At 47.2% G+C, this 17,917-nt stretch overlaps 2 protein-coding genes across 2 annotated transcripts; both read right to left on the bottom strand.

Annotated features, from left to right (window-relative positions):
* Positions 1-3,318: 3,318 nt before the first annotated feature.
* Positions 3,319-10,903, bottom strand: GL218_00133 (Two-component system protein A; the record flags this gene model as incomplete). Its single annotated transcript, XM_033576546.1, has 3 exons — positions 3,319-8,297; positions 8,358-10,693; positions 10,773-10,903. The coding sequence occupies 3 exons, from the start codon at positions 10,901-10,903 to the stop codon at positions 3,319-3,321; spliced, it is 7,446 nt and encodes a 2,481-aa protein (XP_033441563.1).
* Positions 10,904-12,423: 1,520 nt separating this feature from the next.
* Positions 12,424-14,304, bottom strand: GL218_00132 (putative udp-galactopyranose mutase protein; the record flags this gene model as incomplete). Its single annotated transcript, XM_033576545.1, has 6 exons — positions 12,424-13,029; positions 13,085-13,510; positions 13,569-13,919; positions 13,987-14,067; positions 14,125-14,194; positions 14,291-14,304. The coding sequence occupies 6 exons, from the start codon at positions 14,302-14,304 to the stop codon at positions 12,424-12,426; spliced, it is 1,548 nt and encodes a 515-aa protein (XP_033441562.1).
* Positions 14,305-17,917: the final 3,613 nt, after the last annotated feature.

Genomic DNA, 17,917 nt, shown 5'->3' with positions numbered 1-17,917 from the left:
CCTGAATTTTAAATCTCTATTATTATTTTTTTCGAGTAGGTCAAACTACTGAACAAACATCCCCCGTCGCAAAATTCTCACCCACGAATAGAACAGGTCCAGCAACGATTCTTTCTGTTTCCATAGGACTATGTAATGAAAGCAGGCTAGCTGCCGCCGTGACCGAGGTCACGGAGATATTCCCAGTTAGGATAGAGAATGCACACACAATACATATAGGCAACATCCCCTTCCCTTCTTTCCTGGCTCTTGTGCCGATCCCTTACTTACCTACCTACTGTACAAACCTAGACCATGACATGACAGCACTGTCATCCGTACATCACGCTAGCAAGCCACCCAATCGGTTGATGCATCAGAAAGAAAGAAAACAGAAGAAGAAGAAGAAAAAAATAAAAATAAAAATAAAAATAAAAATAAAAACGTCACCGATCTAGCGGGGATCTAATATCATGTAGCTCCCCCCCCTGTACATCGAACCACGATCATCCCTCCTCCATCGCAACGGTCGAAACCTCGACCTCGACCTCAAACCCAACTCATCTAGAACGCACATATTCACGCCTCTCTCCCCGTTGCGGAAGTAAGGTGAGCGGCAAGCCCCCTTCGCCTTAATCTCCCCCAAGCCCGTCCCTATTCGTCCAGACGAGTCCAAAAGGCGGCTGGCCGTAACGTGCGGCGCACGCCACCACCACCACCACCGCATGCTACTACTAGCTGCGCGCGGCTACAGAGAGCCCAGCCCTGCGAGAAAAGCAAAAATTCAGAAAAAAAAAAAAACTCTTTACCTAGAGGCTACCGACTGACTACCTAGGTAACCTAAACAACGCCTTTGCCTCTTCCCCCAATCTCCCCTTCGTCATTACACGGGCCCCGGCTGAAACGTACAACACGCGCGAACGCAGCAGCCAGCGCCTCCCGCTTTCTTCGTTGTTGAGCCCCCTCCCCTCCCCCAGAGACCTACCTTCGATGATTCCCACACATAACGAGGCGAAGCGAGAGGGAGGGGGACCAAAAAAAAAAGCAAAGAAAAGGAAAAACCGGGTTGATGAGACACACGTGGGGCGGCTTTTTTTTTCGCGAGCCGCAATCTCTGTCACATTTCCTAAGCGTCATCTATCTACCTAACATAGGTAGTATAAGAGCGATGGCGTCGATATGGAGCTAGGATATAGCCAGCCGTGCCGAGAGAAGGAAAAGCTACCTTGCTGCCTAACCTAACATACCTAGGTACCTACATATCTTATACATCGTAAATTTGCGTGAGAGGATGCTATGTGTGTATGCTAACGTAGTAGCCTTCGCTTCTTCCCCGAGAGAACCGAGTATATATACCTATCATAATCCTATGTAGTCGGCGATCCGCACGATTCCCTATATCCGCCCAAGTATACAAGTATCGATCTTATGTTTACAAAAGTTCTCTACCAAGCCTCTTAGCTTACGAGGGGGCTTAAGCCACCTACCTATGATGTATGTACGTAAGTATATATGTACGCCGGTCCCCACACGTCGAGCACATCTATCAGGCAGACGCAAGTATGTAGTTTGCTTGCTTGATCTAGCAGCTACCTAGGTACTGTATGTAAGAAACACGACCGAAGAAGAAACAAAAAAAAAAGAAGAGCGAACAGGCGAGCGAATACCATAGCAGTAGCCGCTTGCTTGTGTGACCTACTCCATTTGTCCTTGATGAGTCCTTCTCCTTCACCTTCACCGGCACCGTATCCCCCAACCCAAGTAAGCCACCGGCTATTTTTTTTTTCTATTTAAAAAAAAGAACAACAATAAAAAAAAGGGGGGACAAATTAGGACGAGGCTGCCACGTAATGTCCATCGTATGTTAAGTCCATATAGCAGCCAGGTAAACCCTTCGCTACGCATGACTCGGGGCATACATACATACATACATACCTCTAACAATGGCGATGAGATTATCCCCGATATACCTACATACCTACCTACCTACCAGCCAGTTAGCTAGCCCGGTCATTTTCCTCCTCTACATACATGCCTCTCAACCTAGCCTACCCTGTACACATATACACTACACTACACTAACCCAACCGAACTAACGCGGCTCATTACCCGTCCCAGACCGTCGGGGCCCCGAGAACCCACCGCGCCTAACCTAACCCGATGGCGACAAAGTCAAAACAACCTATCTTACCTATCTTACCTATCTTACCTACCTAACCCTTCACCGGAAAAAAAAAACCATGGGAATTCTATAATTCCCTGTGCTTTTTTTCCCCTTTTTCCTTTCTCGAAGAAAGTTTGTCCTTTCCCGTGGGCCCTCGGACCGACTAGAAAACATCTACGCAAAAAAAAAAAAAAAAAACATCCCCGTCCGTCTTCTTCGCTCCGGCACCTCGGGTCCTCGTTATGGAGCTCGTCACCTCTAGCTACGTTTCAGCTACTGCATCACAAGTATACATATGTAGGTAGGTAGGGTAGGGTAATGCTCTAGGACCGGCTTCCTCGGGTTATTCTTTTTCACAAGCGAGCTCCCCACGTGGCTTGGCGAAATAAAAAGGCAACTAGTATACTACATAGGTTAGTATATAATACTATATTCCTAGCGAGTCGAACCATCTTCGTAAATAAGCCGGAGTCTAGAACGAGACAAGGGAAAAAATACCGCTGCTACTACGGGCTAACGGCAATAGAATTTTAGAATATGCACTTGTGTGTTCCAAAAAAAAAAGTCTTTATTCTTAGGTAGGTTACGTAGTAGTATGTCTTCGTATATTTAGGGGATTCCTGGAAAGCTAAAGCGGGTATCCAATCCGGACGGAGGTGTCCCGTCGTCCCAGACTAATCTCTTCCAGAAGTGAAGCGCTATGTCCATATCTAATTGCGTCGCTCAATCATAAATCAAACTCACTGATACGCTATCCTAGAGCTTTGCTGACATGCATAGCTCACATGTGTATCATGTACCGTATTCCCATATCTCTCTATCATGACCATAATGGCATGACATAGCATAGCATAGCCCTCGTCCAGCAATATCAAGTCTCGTGACGGACTTGTCTCCTATGCCATTTCCATACTGTAAATCAGAATCAAATAACAATAAAAAAATCCGTATATGCTCCAAATTCCGGTGCCAAATCACACGTCCCCTATTTACTTTAGATTAAGACAACCCAACGTACATGATGGAAGATGGGCTCTCTCGGGTCCCTTCATGCAAATAAGAAAAATAAAAAACAAGAGATGGGAAAATAGATATCTGGACCATAGTTTAAATAGTCTAACTGTGTAAGTGTATGTGTGAACGAGCCGACTCTCTGATGAGCCTTAACCACACCGTCAGCTCCACGACCGACTTTCATGGCTCGTATCACTATCTAGCAAAGATGAATTGCTTTGTTTTAGGCTCTTCTTGATTAGCACTGTCCTTGGCCTCTCGTCGGTAGTAGACCCAGCGTCGCTGTTGTTTCGAGGCTTCGTTAACTTTCGTGGCTGGCGCTTTGCCGACTGCTGTAAGGGGGATACATTTGCGCTTTCGGTTGGCGAATATTGATCTGATGACGTCTTCTCATTCGATGCGTCGTCAGTAGAATATGAATAATCAATATTCTCCCTTATCGGCATGACAAGAGGTGGTGATCCGCCCATTATAAAGTCGTTAACAACTTGCGGGCTAGGAACGGGCGTCGAGTTACTATCTGACGACTCTTGACTCTTAAATTGCCCGAGAAGAGGGTCCGAATGGTGTCTAGCAGGTGGACTTGGTGGTTGGATGGTCCCTGTGGTATATGTATCCAGCTTCCTCTTGAGTAGATCTGCTTTAACTGGCTTGGCAAGGTAGTCGTTCATACCTGACGCCAAGCACCTCTCTCGGTCACCTTGGATTGCGGAAGCAGTCATTGCGATGACTAATACTTTTCTGACTTCCTCAATGGGGTCCTTCCGGATAATCGCGGTGGCTTCGTAGCCGTCGAGGACAGGCATTTGCACGTCCATCAAGACGACATGGTAAGGTTCCCCATCCATCGCCTTTTGTCGTAAACCTTCTACCGCCTTGAGTCCGTTCTCATAAGCATCGACCTTAGTGTATCCCAATTTATTCACAAACTTGATGGCAATCTTCTGGTTGATGAGATTATCCTCTGCGATGCAGATGCGGATTTGATCTTTTGGAATCCGTGCCAAGTCTACAATTGGACTTAGTGGAGGATGACTGGGAGCTGGTTGAGGGGCGTTGCGTTTTGCATCGACGATCGAGGATGCCGGGAGAGGTCGGGCTTCTCCTACGGACACATGAGGCTTCGCCTTATCGAATGTAACCGTGAACGAAGCTCTCGTGCCTTCATTCTCTTTGCTCTCTAGTGAAATTTCGCCTTTCATCATATTCTCAATAAGCGATTTGCAGATACTAAGACCGAGCCCGCTGCCGCCGTATTTACGAGCAGTACTGGCATCCGCTTGGCTGAACGGCCTAAAAAGTTTCTTAAGCTGGTCCTGCGGAATACCAATGCCTGTATCCTCAACCCAGAATGTTAACTTCGCCTTCTCGGCGGTATTAGACTCGACCTTAGCACCAATCGTGATAGAGCCATCTTCTGTGAACTTGAGACTATTGCTAATGAGATTGCCGAGGACTTGGTGTAGGCGGATGGGATCTCCGTAAATCAGCATCGACGGTATATCGATGTCTTGAATGATCTTAACATTTTTCTTGGAAGTCTTCTCTCGGTTACTATACGAGGCTGCTCTCACAACCTCACGCACCATCTCTTCTGGGTTGAACGCGGTAATGTAAAGCTTCATTTTGTCTGCTTCCATTTTAGAGAAGTCGAGAATATCATTGATAACCGTAAGCAAGAGATCCGCCGATACTCGAATAGAGTCCGCCATTTCGAGCTGCTCTCTGTTGAGGCTGCTATCCCTTAGGAGTTCGGAATTCCCAATTACGCCGTTTAGCGGAGTACGTAGTTCGTGAGATACGTTGGCGAGGAAAATGCTCTTGGCTTTGGCTGCTTCCTCGGCGATCTTGACATTACGCTTAGCTTCCGCTTCCGCGTGCTTCGCCTTCGCAACTGCTTGCTTCTGTATTCGGACCATCGCTTCATTCTCTGAGGATACTTTTTCTATCGCCTTTATTGAGAGGGCATTTGAATAACTGATCCCGATCTGGTTTACGAGCAATTGTAAAACGGTGACATTTCTGTCCGTGAAGGAACCTGGCTCGCCCTCCAAGTAGAGAACACCAAGGAGAGGCTTTGCCCCATGACAGATCGGTATAGCAATTATGGCTTTGCTAAGCGAATTCCTTTGCACCCAAGAGTCGTTGACCTTCCCAAACCTCTCGTCGCTAATGAGATCGGGGATGAAGACAACCTCGCGGAATCGGGCGCAGTATAGGACCACGTTCTCGGCGACCAAGGCTGTACCAATCAGTGGCTGACCAGGGAGATGAGCTGTAGCGCCCTTTTCTGAATCGCCGCTAGCTGCGATACACCAGTTATCGTCCGTGTCATCTTCGTCCTGAACGATAATCGCTGCCTGAGTCGCGGATCCACCACACGTTTGGAGGATAACATCGCACATCGTCTTGAGTAAGACGTCAACCTGCAAGACGGATGAAATAACTTGGGATGAAACTAGTATAGCATGAAGGTCTATCATATCGAGAGCTGGTAAGCCGGCACCGGCTTCAGGTTGTGTTGAACCGCGCCACGCGGCCATTCGGGTTTCTTTCGTCTCCTCGTTCATAGTTTGCACCGCCTGTGGGTCCTCACCGTCTGTAGCGTACGTGACGGAGGCAGAATCCCCAGCAAAGTCAGTCTGCACGGCAACTTCAGCCGTCCTCGCGTAGCGAGTGGGACTGTGGATGAGAAACGAGTGGTCTTCTTCGATCCGCTGCGCAATTCCGGTCGCTCCTAGCTGTCGCCAGAGCGCAACCGATTCCTTCAAGGCCGACGTTGCTGATCTTCTCGCTGACCGCCTGACGAAGAAGCCAGCCATCAAGAAATTCCCAAGGGCTTCCTCGAAAAGAAGACTATACTCCGAGGCATGATCTAATGCTGTTTCGTAATGTCGTATAGCGGAACCATGATCACCACGCAGCTCCTCAATTTGAGCATCTAGTAATTTCGACCAAGCAAGATAATTCGCATTTAAGATGACCTGCCAATCTTTAATCCTTCTATTCAAATCTTCGAGTTGTGAAATCGTATCGTTAATTTCGGTTTCTAGGTCAGCATCGGCCGTGCGTGGATCGTTGAGCTTGCGCTGTACGAGACCTGCAACGGCAAGCCCGTAGAAGACCAAGACGGCTCGAGTATTTCTAGAGGACCAAAGCAGGTCCAACTTGTCAATGCACCTCTGCCCCATCTCGCGAGCTTCTTGATAGTAGCCATACAAGTATAAGACGATGATCTCATTTGTCTCATATATGAGGACGGAACGACCGCCGTTTTGCGTTTGGATATCAAGCCATGTCTTGTAAGCATTTGAATTATGCTGCTCGTCCGTCATCACTGTGTTCGCACATGTTGTATCTGTCTTGCCTTGGAGTGCGCGGCAAACTTGCCTAACTGCTATCAAGTAGGTTCCACCCCTAGTGTCTTGGTGCCAACCTGGCACCTCCTCACAACAATATTGGCATATTGACTCGAGATAAATGACGTTCTCGCTTGCAAAGAGCCTCATTTGAGCCGAGAGCCCAAAGCTGAGAATGACAGCCATACGGTCACCAGCGCTAGAGGCGTATTCGATGGATAATTCCGAGTGGTTTATGCAAGCGCTGATAGGAACATGAATATGGCTCACGAAGGAGGAATATACCATGTAACCACGAGCAGAAGAAAATGAATCTCGGGTCCGTTCTAGGATTTCTAAGCATTGGCTACCGAGCTCTGCGGCGAATTCGACCATATTGAATCGGGCTAGTGCGATCATGGCAACGTAGAGAAAAGCAGTGCTGGAATGAGGGAAGCGCCCATGCTTTAAGGAGCGGTTGATATGCGCAAGGGCAAGATTGTAGAAGTCCAGAGAGTCGCTCCACCAAGCGGCACTAATAGCCTCCGTAAAGATAGCCCCGACTATCAGTTCGTGGGAATCGACAGTACCAAGGGGACTAAGAACCTCCCCTCGATCTAGGCTTTTGATTTGGGCAGCTACCTCCATGAAGAGGGCATCGCAATTCTCGAAGGACGGCTGCCCATCAAATTCAACTTTCAATTGGCGGAGGCTCTCCTTCAAGATAGCAAGCGCGGATATCGAATTCCCATTCTGAGCTTGAACTCGGGCCAATAGAAGCCAAGCAGGGGCTTTGTCTTCCGCGGTTTTAGCGCCGTTGAGGATAGCATTTGCAAGATTATGAGCCGCTGCGTTATTTCCCATGTAGATATAGCACTCAGCCGCGCGTAAGTGAAGTTTCAGTGTTTCCTCGTAGTCGATATCCTCCGGGCCATCTACCCATGGATCGGGTTGTAGGAGCATTATGGCACTATGGTAGTATTTAGCAGCTGTTGACCTTGCGCCGCTCTCTACTGCTAATGCTGCGCAATCCATCAGATGTTTCCTGTATGGCTGACGGACGTGAACCTTGCACTTGATGATTTCGACAGCCTCCGAAATATGTGCAGCGGTATTATCCCTTGCTTTTACCTCGGTTCCATGATGCTTTAGTAGAGTCTGCGCAATAGCGAAATGCATTTGGGGTGTATTGCATTCTTTCAAGGATGCCGCTGCTTGGACATATCTGTCATGGGCAAACCGGAATCTATCATCGGTTTCGCTTTGTACAACGATACAAGCGTTGATCGCTGCTTGAAGCCCTGCCACTGCTTCCTGTTTGGAGTACTTGGTACGGTAGAGCGTGTCGTTCAGCCCGTAACCACCATCATCGACGGGGTCGAACGCGCCGTTTAAAAGTTGGCAGATTAGGTCGAATGAAAAAGTGCTACCTAAAAGAGCCGCCCAGGCCAAAATAGAACGCGATGCAGCTGGAAGCTCACTCAACCTGCGAGTGATGAAGTCGTTATTTAAGACATCGTAATTATCTTCACCTTTGAATTGCTCAAAGAGCCAATCTAGATTAAAGTCCCACCTATTCTTTTTATAGTCGTACCATATACATCTTTTACGGTAGCAAGCGCTCAACATCTCCCTCATGTAAAAGGGATTACCAGCTGTCTTGGATTGGATCACGCGAGCAAGATTGGCAACATCCTCCTGGGGTCGACATAATGTCGATGCTACGTACTGTAGGATCTCGTATTCGGTCAACGGTGACAGGACTATCCTAGTAATTCTTGGACCACCGGATTTGGGATGTTCTAAGGGTAGTTAGCTTGGATCGTTCGGGCAGGTAAGGGAGAACGTGGAATTTTTTTTACCTTCAGTGTCCGCAGGCTGGAGAATCTTTTGAACGGCGTCTGGTGATAATTCGTCGGGCCGGTAAGTTACTATTAGTACCATCTTGAGTCGAGCTGAGACCACCTGGGTAATTAACTCTAGAGACTCTTCGTCTGCAAACTGAAGATCATCGAGACATAAGCAGACGAAGTGGTGAGTTGTGAATATTCTTAGTATATCTAAGAACGTATTCATCAGGCGAATCGTCTTCGTAGATGCCCCGGCCCGTAGGAAGTCTTGCGAGCTCTGCGACGTTACACGCGGGCTCTGAGGGCGTGGTCTCCCCGGAGAGCTCACAGGAGATGAGCTGCGCCTGCTCATCGGGGTTCTACTGATTCGACCATTAGATAGGCCTGGCGTCGGTTGTGATGGAAGGGATGTTCGGTCTTGAGAACCGAGGAGGAATTCAGGGAGCCCAAGCAAATTATGGAGCATCGGCCATATTGGACGAACATAGTCCTTCAAGGCTCTATGAAGAGGCGTGTCCGTGTCGCTTTCACCCCATACCTGTTTGAATAGAGAAGACACTAATTTCAACAACGGTCCAAACGCTGTTCTCCTGGCCGCATCGAATTTTGCTGTTGCACAGTATCCTCTTCGCCTGGCATCGGCTAATACCTGCTGAACAAGAAAACTTTTGCCTAGGCCACCAGCGCCCTCAATAGTAACAACTTCGCAATAACCTCGCCGTCTGAACTTTGCCGAGCCTAACTGCCTTGAAAGGCTGGTAGAAGTTTCTGTGCCGCTATGGCGCGAAGAGGATTGGCGTTCACCAATAGCATCGAGAACGCTTTTAGACTCGAAGGTGACTGATTGATGCTTGTCCAATGGTTTGGATAACTTAGGAACGGTGTGGCATGAAGATATTGTGTCGCCAGAGGCGGAGACAGTCTGTGTATCTGTTCCGTTAACTGAAGACCGGACGGGACCTACTGATTGTTTTGTATCGGACAAGTTAGTTTGGGTGAAAGAGCCGCTTCGTCGGGTTCCCCCTTCAATGGAGCTTGCGCCTTCGCTTGAAACATCGGCGGTGTCGACGAGCTCGGTTGATAAGCCGGAACCGTCTGAGTAACGATTAGTAGCCGCAAGGCTAGCAATAGCTTGACCCCTCGCGACCCTTTCGAGCACTTTTACTAGTTCGGCATGCTCTTTCCGACGTCCAATCATAGCGGTAGGTAACATGAAGAACGATGAGATGTCCTTCGAAGCAATATGCCACTCCTTCAAAGTCATCCAGTCACCATTCCCCAGGAACTTCTGTATCATTTCTAAGTCATGGCGTAGACCGCTAGCTGAGTAATAACGGTCAGAAATGTTCTTAGACGTGCATTTTTGTATAATGCGACCAAGAACTTCAGGTACATCCGTTCGAATATTCGACACCAGTGGGATACGGCGATTTAGCACGCACTGGACGATATCTAAGGGTGTAGCGCCGGTGAAGACGGGTTGTTGAGTTAGGAGCATCCAGAATAATACACCTAATGAGTAAATGTCAGTCCTCGTATCAGGCTCTGCCGGCATGCGGCCAGTCTGTTCGGGGCTGATGTAAACTAATTTGTTCTTTGCCCCGAGTTCCTTAGAGAGTGTTGACCATCCAGTGCTAGTGAGCCCGTGTTCGAACGACCTTACCCCCGAGCCAAAGGATATTAGCTTTACCTTATTTGTCTCAATGTTGAAATGAAACGCATCCGCTCTGATTTCTCCGTGGACCATATTATGGCCGTGGTGCAATATCTCTAGACACTGGGTAGCGCCGATGGCAAAATCGAGAAAATGCATCAGGCTGATGGGAGTTGCTAGAGAGAAGTCATTTTTGCGATAGGCCTCAAACCGGTCTTCAACCTTCTTAGCATAATAGAAAGCCGGCCCCAGATCTAGAGCCTTGAAAAGATAATTCTCTCCGGGGTGCTCGTAAATGGCGACGATTATAGGCGCACGATCACCGGGTTGCGGATTCAGGCGAAGAAGGTCGATGGGCTTCACATTATGAACTCCATGCGGGTCAGCAGTGGCGATCAGATTCTTAGCTATGTGAAAGGTCCTCTCTTCGCGGAGGACATGGTAGGATATTCGCGCGACTATATGTCGCTCCTCGACGTTCGCTAGATCGGTAGCAAGGCTAGAGAAAGCAGGCGGGGAAGCCGACGAACGCTCGCTACTACCTTCGCTCTGGGAGAAAAAGCCGACATGAACGTCGCCAGGCGATATACGGCTCGAGGCTAGTTTGGAGATGGTGGACGGACTGCCTAGGTTCTGCAAAGGTGTTGTCGTGGTGGTTGAATAAGGCGATACAAATCTTGTGCCATATACGTGCCTATACAAAGAGGGTCCGCGTTAGACAGCTACTATTTACTACGCATGCGAGCTCTGAATCGCATTCGGGAAAAGGATACCAGTTGTCATAGCTTGAATGAAATGGCCTTCTTGATTCATCCCAGGTAAAGCCGCCTAACTGTCGGAGTCGTTCGAAGATCCTTGCTGGGGGATCGAGTTGGTCTTCCGGCATGACCAAGGATCCGTCCATGACGATGATATCTCGACATACAGAGGTAGGCCGGGCACGGCGGGGTTTATCGGGTAAAGAGTGACCAAGATGCCGCCGTCGCGACACACATGGTTTATCCGAGTCACCTTCAAAATCGAATGTCCTCGGGATGCTGCTTAGGATTTCTGTTTTCTGTTTAGGATTGCTAGAGCGTTGATCTCTCCGCCCGGAACTTTTGTTTAATTTGTTCCAGAAAATCAGGTGCACTAGTGTAAGGGTCCCTCATCCACCAGGTTTGTAAAGAATGTGGTGCTTGTCGCTTAAGTCCTAGGGACCGCTAGCATTCGAGCGGCCAGTTTGCTCTATTGTACATTGATATAATCCGAGATCCTATTATGAATTGGCCACAGTGTTGTACAAGAAAAACTCGTTTAATAAAAAGTAGTAGATGCAAGGAGAAAAGACTATTATTACATAGGTAGAGACTATGAGTAGTTGGATGACTAACGCTTATACCTACCTTCCTACATAGTACCTATATACCTAACTACCTACCTATATTCTGCCCGGATTTGCCAGGTTTGCCCTTTCCTGTGTCGCCTATATCCTGTACTGCCCTAACAAGAGTTACATAACTAACCCCTCTTTTACCACTGCAAATTTTCGGACTTAACGTAGTTTTTCAGTTACTGGAAAACATTTAGTCTACCTGCATTTTACGAAACCACCTGGGGCTTGCTGGGTATATACCAGTTTATTGGAGAGAGAGGAACGCCTTGCTGTGGGTGTGACGAAGTTGTGCAGCAGGAAAGGAAGGGCAAAAGTCTTGGCAGCGAATCCAAATTATCCATGTATTCTACCAACGCAAGGGGTTGATACAAGTGGCAGAGTGGCCATACTTGAATGTATGTAGTGTCATAGCTCTTAGTCCAGTGAACCTAATCCGGTCCATTTACGACTCTCTTTTCCACAACGTTTTCAAATGAGACGTATAGTAGTAATCTTATAGTATTACAAGCGAAGCTAGTATAGTATTATACAATAATGACACCATCGGTAATTTCTCATGTTTTACAACATTTTAGGTTTTAATTTTCAGGTAACAGGCATAAATTAACCGGTCAGAAACTCATTCAATAAACTTCAACATCTACTTTACCTTCATTTGAACACTACAAGGCTGACGGCAGATGATGACATGTTGTGTACCTCTTTTATCATATTAACTTCCTAATTAATACCTAAACCGATTGGCCGATTCTCACGTAAACATTAATAATTTTTGCATCGACGAATAGTTAGTTGTAAGCTCATAATTCTATTTCTATTCATTAAATCCTTTGGGCAACCTAGCAACATCGGCTTTTGGCGCCGTCTCGTTATTGCAAGATCAAGTCAGAATCGTTACAGTATTCCACCGCCGTCGCACTCGTCAAACATGAACAACTACACGCTATGTAGCTCCCAACGAAAAACTTTTTAGTTCTTCTAATATCTATTACCATAAAGTCAATAGAATGCGTGTGCCTCCGGGTCATTCCTCACATCTAGATAAACCCTTACTTCGAGCGCGAGGGTAGAGAAGTGCCGTTCTTCTTAGCAGCCAGAGGGCCTTGGTCAAGGCGACGCTCAGTGTTTTGACGGCTGTTGACGAAGTCAGGGTAGTTGAGAGTAAGCTCAACGGCACCGTTGACGATGTGGTCTGCGGCCTCAACACCCAACATAAATGAGTGGTCCTGGTTACCAACCTCGTATCGCCAGCTGCCGAAGCGACCACGGGAGTAGATGTCTAGGTCTTGAAGCTTGGGGAGAAGTTGCTTCAGGACACCCTCACGCTCGAGACTGGGTGTGGGGTAACCGTGATCGAACTTGCGGTGGTAGGTGGAGACAATCTCGTCTTCAGCCTTGATCATGTCAGTGTTGATCAGTCCCTGGATACAGTCCTTGAGCAGGTTTGCCTCGTCAACAGGCTTCAGGGACGATTGCGAAACCTCAAGCATGATAGACCAGTAGGGTCCCTCCTTGGGCTCTGTGCTTGTAGGCTTGCTGCCATCGGCAATTTGGATGGTGGGGAGCTTGACATCAGCCTCAGGCTGGTTGTAAGGCGAGTAGTTGGAGAAGATGGTGGCGCGGTAGAAGGGGCAGTTGTCCTCGGGGAAGTATAGCTACGATAGTCAGTTATAGTTCAATTCATGTCGCTTGTAAGATAGAATGACTTACCCAGCACTTATCGCCGATACGTTCTGGTCGCGCACCTCGGAGACCAACACCGATGACGTGAGTGGAAGAGTAGAATAGGCCCTTGCTCAGCGTAACCAGCTCCTGGTTGCCCATGGTCTCGACTAGTTGATCGACGTTCATGGTAGAGACAAGCTTATCATAGCCGATAGTAGTACCATCCTGGAGGGTAACGACCTTCTTGTTGGCATCGACCTTGGTGACCTCACCCTTCTTACCAAAGCGCTTCTTCTCGTCAGGAAGAGTGTTCGCGACAGCGATCCAGATACCACCAGTGCCATCACGAGCAGGGAAGCGGAAGGTGGCGTTGGGACCCCAGTTTCCGGCAACCTTGTTCAGAACGACGTTCTTCACCACGTTCTTGACGTCAGGGGCAGCGACACGCTCACCCAGCCATTGGCATTGCATCTAAATTACGGGTTAGAAATAGATACGAAAGACTAGCCTGTCTAAGAGAATAGCTTACCTTGGTGGTGGGAACAGCCCAGACCTTGTAGTTGTAGGGCCTCATGAACATGTTGGCAATACCGGAACCAGTCATGCGCATGATCCACTCGTCGAAGTCCTTAGGCTTCGTGTTTGAGACACGAACCTCGAGGGCAGCATCGATCAAGCCGTCGAGAGCTTCGACCTGGTCCTCCTTAGGCAGCATGGAGATGTTGTTCTGGAAAGGGTAAGGAACCCATAGGCCCTTGTAGCGGACATAGGAGATACGCTGGTGAGTATACCAGTCATCTTCCTTAGGGAGAGCCTCGTCGATGCAGTCGTCGAAGTACTTGTAGTGAGAGAAAATGACGTGGCCACCAACGTCGTAGAGCTATAGAGCAGAATTCAAGATTAGTTACTTGCTAGACACGACGAGCTCGAGGATAGTATAAACTTACGAAGCCCTCGGGAGTGACATCTGTAGAGGCAAGACCACCAGCCTTCTCGTTGGAGTCAATGATCAGCCATGAAGGACCGTTCTGTTACAAAAAGTTAGCTTAATATGCACAGTAGTTTGAAAGGCGGTGAAGACATACCAACTGGTGGAGGCGCTTCGCAGCACCTAGACCCGTAGGTCCAGCACCGATAACGAGAACGTCGACGTTACTACGAGAGAGTGAAGGTTAGTCAATTAGGCTTCACTAAAATATAATGCTCCTGGGAGTTATTTCTCCTAGTTATACATTGAACTAATAAACTTACATGTCTGCACACATCTTGTTCTTGGGGGGTTGTCTGGGTATAATTTCCAGATCAGGGCGGGGAAGTTTGACCAGGTCAAGAGAGGTCTTTCGAAGACAGAAATGTCTTTACAAGGCGAAAAGAACGGATGAGAGACTATCCAAGTCAATGAATGATGCAGGATAAAGTCCGTCTAACTCTATGTTATAACGCGAATGGATCGTGTAGCAGGCAAGGAGGAATCTCAAAGGGAAAAAAAACAAGAGTCGTAAGAGAGCAGCGTGGTGTTTTCTATAATATTTTGGAGGGGTTACTAGATAAACTAAAATTGTGGATGATACTTAGTGTCACCCTAAGCTGGGTGCAGGCTTGTGCGCCGCCCCACGCATGAAGTTAACCCCTGTCTCTCCGTCATGCAACTTGGCAACATTCATCCGCCCAATTGGATGGGGTCTGATACCAAATTCGGTAAAGATGGTACCTGCACCTGCATGTTACTCTGGATACATGCTATAAGTACCTTGCAAAAAAGTACCCGACTCGCTTTTATCAGGTATCATTATTGCTACCTAATAGAGGCATATCGAATAAAGAAAACAGAAAAGACCATGTGGAATTTTTACCTCATATTATATGCATAGAGTACAACATGGAGTATTCGAGCAATCGAGACTTTGTATAAAACGGTGTGGCTAAAATCAAAGATCCAAGATAAAGTTATTCGAGATCAATCTTTTTTTCCCCCCTCGCTATCTATATCCATCTCAAGACGGATTGTTCCAAGTACATAGGTAGCTGCAGGGACCAGAGGTAACGGGTTTCCCGTCGAACTCTCCTCCGCTATCATGATTCGCTTGAGTAGCACGAATTTTAGTATGTGTGTATGGAAATACCGCCTAGTTACCGCTAGTTTGCCTCCTTCTTAGGCGACCATTGACAAGTCGACAAGTCAGGGGTAAAGTTCAGGAGACTCTTCCCTACATACATACCTACATAATAAATTTCTCAAATAGGGGGGGATATGTTATGACGATCACTAGTCGCTGATCTATTAACTTACCATGCTAATCCATAACAGACATCACACACATACACACACATACGCACATAAACCCGCATGTGAAGAAAAAGGTAGGATGGCTGGATAGGAGCAAATTCGGGATGTGTGGCTGCAAATCGAGAGAATATTACCAACAAGTGAGGGTTGATTGAACACCGGGAAACCCCTGTTCGTAATCTTATAGTAAGATGAAGCTCATACCCGTCCCTTGTACGCGTCAACTTATCGAGCCTCCAAAAGTTATCGCGCACGACATTTTAGGCTGGACATGGACCTGAAATAGAATAGATACCTAGCATATGTGTGGTGTATGTATGTATGTATGTATGTACTGTAGATTTTCTATAGAGTCTTGGTGATACCACGTGTGCATGCAAGGCAAGATTGGTAATGGAAGCTAAGCATCTTTTACCGGTCAACAACACATACACATACACCGTTGTCATCAACCCCGACGTTTCAACCCCGACGTTGTCTTCCCCGGTGTTTTCTCCCCGGTGCATTATACCAAACTCCACAGTTGAGCTAGTTCCAATATATCAGGACAATTCTTTTGTGGTATGTGTGTAGTAGTGTATGTAGCATGAGCTCTTAGCGAGTCAGGCGGTGGGAACACTTATTATGTATAAGGAAGTACAAAAGAAAAAATTCTACTAGAGGCCAGCCAGCTCTAGAACCCCCGGCATCTAAGTTGGTGTTAAGACTATCTACGAAATAAAAGAACTAATATCGGAGAACTGTTCTTCTATGTATGCACGGCTTCCCACCAGTGCCACCACCCCTACCCTACGGTCTCTATCGGTCTACGCCATCTGGCCATGTAATCTGTGTATGTACATACATCTCCCACTGGCTTATCCACTCCTGTCACTTTGCGATTAACATGTTGCATTCGTCACCCAAATTGGGACTTGAAGATCGTTTAATTTCGATAAGGTCGTGTCCCGCCCATACCCAGGTCAATGGCTATTTCTAACCCCCATGTACCTATACATCAGCCCTTTGTCGATCTTCTTTTCCGCTCAATAGCACTACCAAGTTTGGCTGGTAAAAAGCGTATCCCTCCCTGCTCTCTCTCAACTTAGACTTCTAGTTGGAGCCTCAGGACCGGTTAGCTCCGCGAGATCGACGGTCAAGATTTGCAAACTCGCCCAAGCCCGCCGTCTCAAGTTTATATGTTGGCCCACTGGACCGCCTCGCGGCTCAAAAAGAAATATCTCCAAGTGGAAATACCCAAGTTTCACTTCCGCTGAAACCAAGTTCAGAATAGCTTCTTCCTGAGTATATGTATGTACATATATGGCTATCAACTAAAGGACTAGCTTTCAGCCGGTTCCTGTACATAAGAGATGATGATAGTCCGAACAGGGTGGGGAGACTAGATAATGTCGGACAGTTGAATATGCAGATATCTACTGTATTGATCTGATCTTTTACACTAGGTACGATGGCTCGATGGCTTAGCATTATTAGGGTGGTTACTATAAATATTCGTTACAAAATTATGGCGAACGTTTCTTATATAGACAGATAGGTACATGTAATATTTGTTTAACTATCCGATTTTGTATTTCGGATACGAAGTCAGCCGTAGCAGCGGTTGCATGCCTTCTACATGTAAGTATTCCATAGAGCTCCCGCCCGGAATCGAATCAGAAACAGCTGTACTTCGTACATGTAGGGCTTAAGCTCGTTACCAAACAGAGAAAGCCGGGGGCAGTCCTCTTACATCATACCATCATCTTGCATGATCCTGCTGTACTAAGCGAGGCATTAACTAGAAAATGGCATATATTTTACAAACTCTATGTGCTCCATGTTAATAATAATTATATTGACAACTGCAGGCATAATACACCGCGGATAGGCCCTTTTATGATCAAGGCTAGACAAGCCTCTAATTGCACGTGGCTAACAACGTTCAACGGCTAGCGTATCTCTATGTATGAGCACAGGCCTGAGCCCTGAGTCCTAAGGGCAAGCCTAATATATTAACGGCCAAAGCTGACCTGCAGTAGACGACGCCATAAAAAACGCTTATTTTTATCAGTAAAGAATCAACGAGGATAGGGGTCATAGGTCATATGTACTTAACCAATCCAAGCTATTTATCTGTAACATGAGCAACCACTTGCCCGGGACGCGGGATGCCGCTTAGCTATGCCACTCAGTAGACGGCAAGACATTGACTAAAACACATTTATCAACGAACAGGTATTTTCTTCCAAAAAAAATTAATAAAAATAAAAACCCGGGCAGATACGCGGCCGGCGTGATTCGCGGCGATGGAACGTTGAACATCTTGAATTGTGTCAAATCGAGAGCCTCAGGCCGTGATACGTGGCCTCGAAGTTTATATACATGCTTTTGCATCTCGTATTTTGGACCGAAGAGGAACTTGATGACGTTCGATACGAACAAAACCTTAGGTTTCCGCGCGACGAAGCGGCCAATTGACTAAATGGTGTGAAGGACCCCGCGTAGGTAAGCCTTATTATCTCTTTTTTTTCACGATAGCCTCTGATAACCCCTAGTCTATCCAGACTGACCCGTCAAAAAGCATGGTTGGAAATCGGAACTTTTCTGCT

Source organism: Daldinia childiae (assembly GCF_008694065.1).
Source record: "Daldinia childiae strain JS-1345 chromosome Unknown Scaffold1, whole genome shotgun sequence".
Lineage (NCBI taxonomy): Eukaryota > Fungi > Ascomycota > Sordariomycetes > Xylariales > Hypoxylaceae > Daldinia > Daldinia childiae.
The sequence above is the reverse complement of the archived record's forward strand: the minus strand, read 5'-3'. Positions and strand labels throughout refer to the sequence as shown.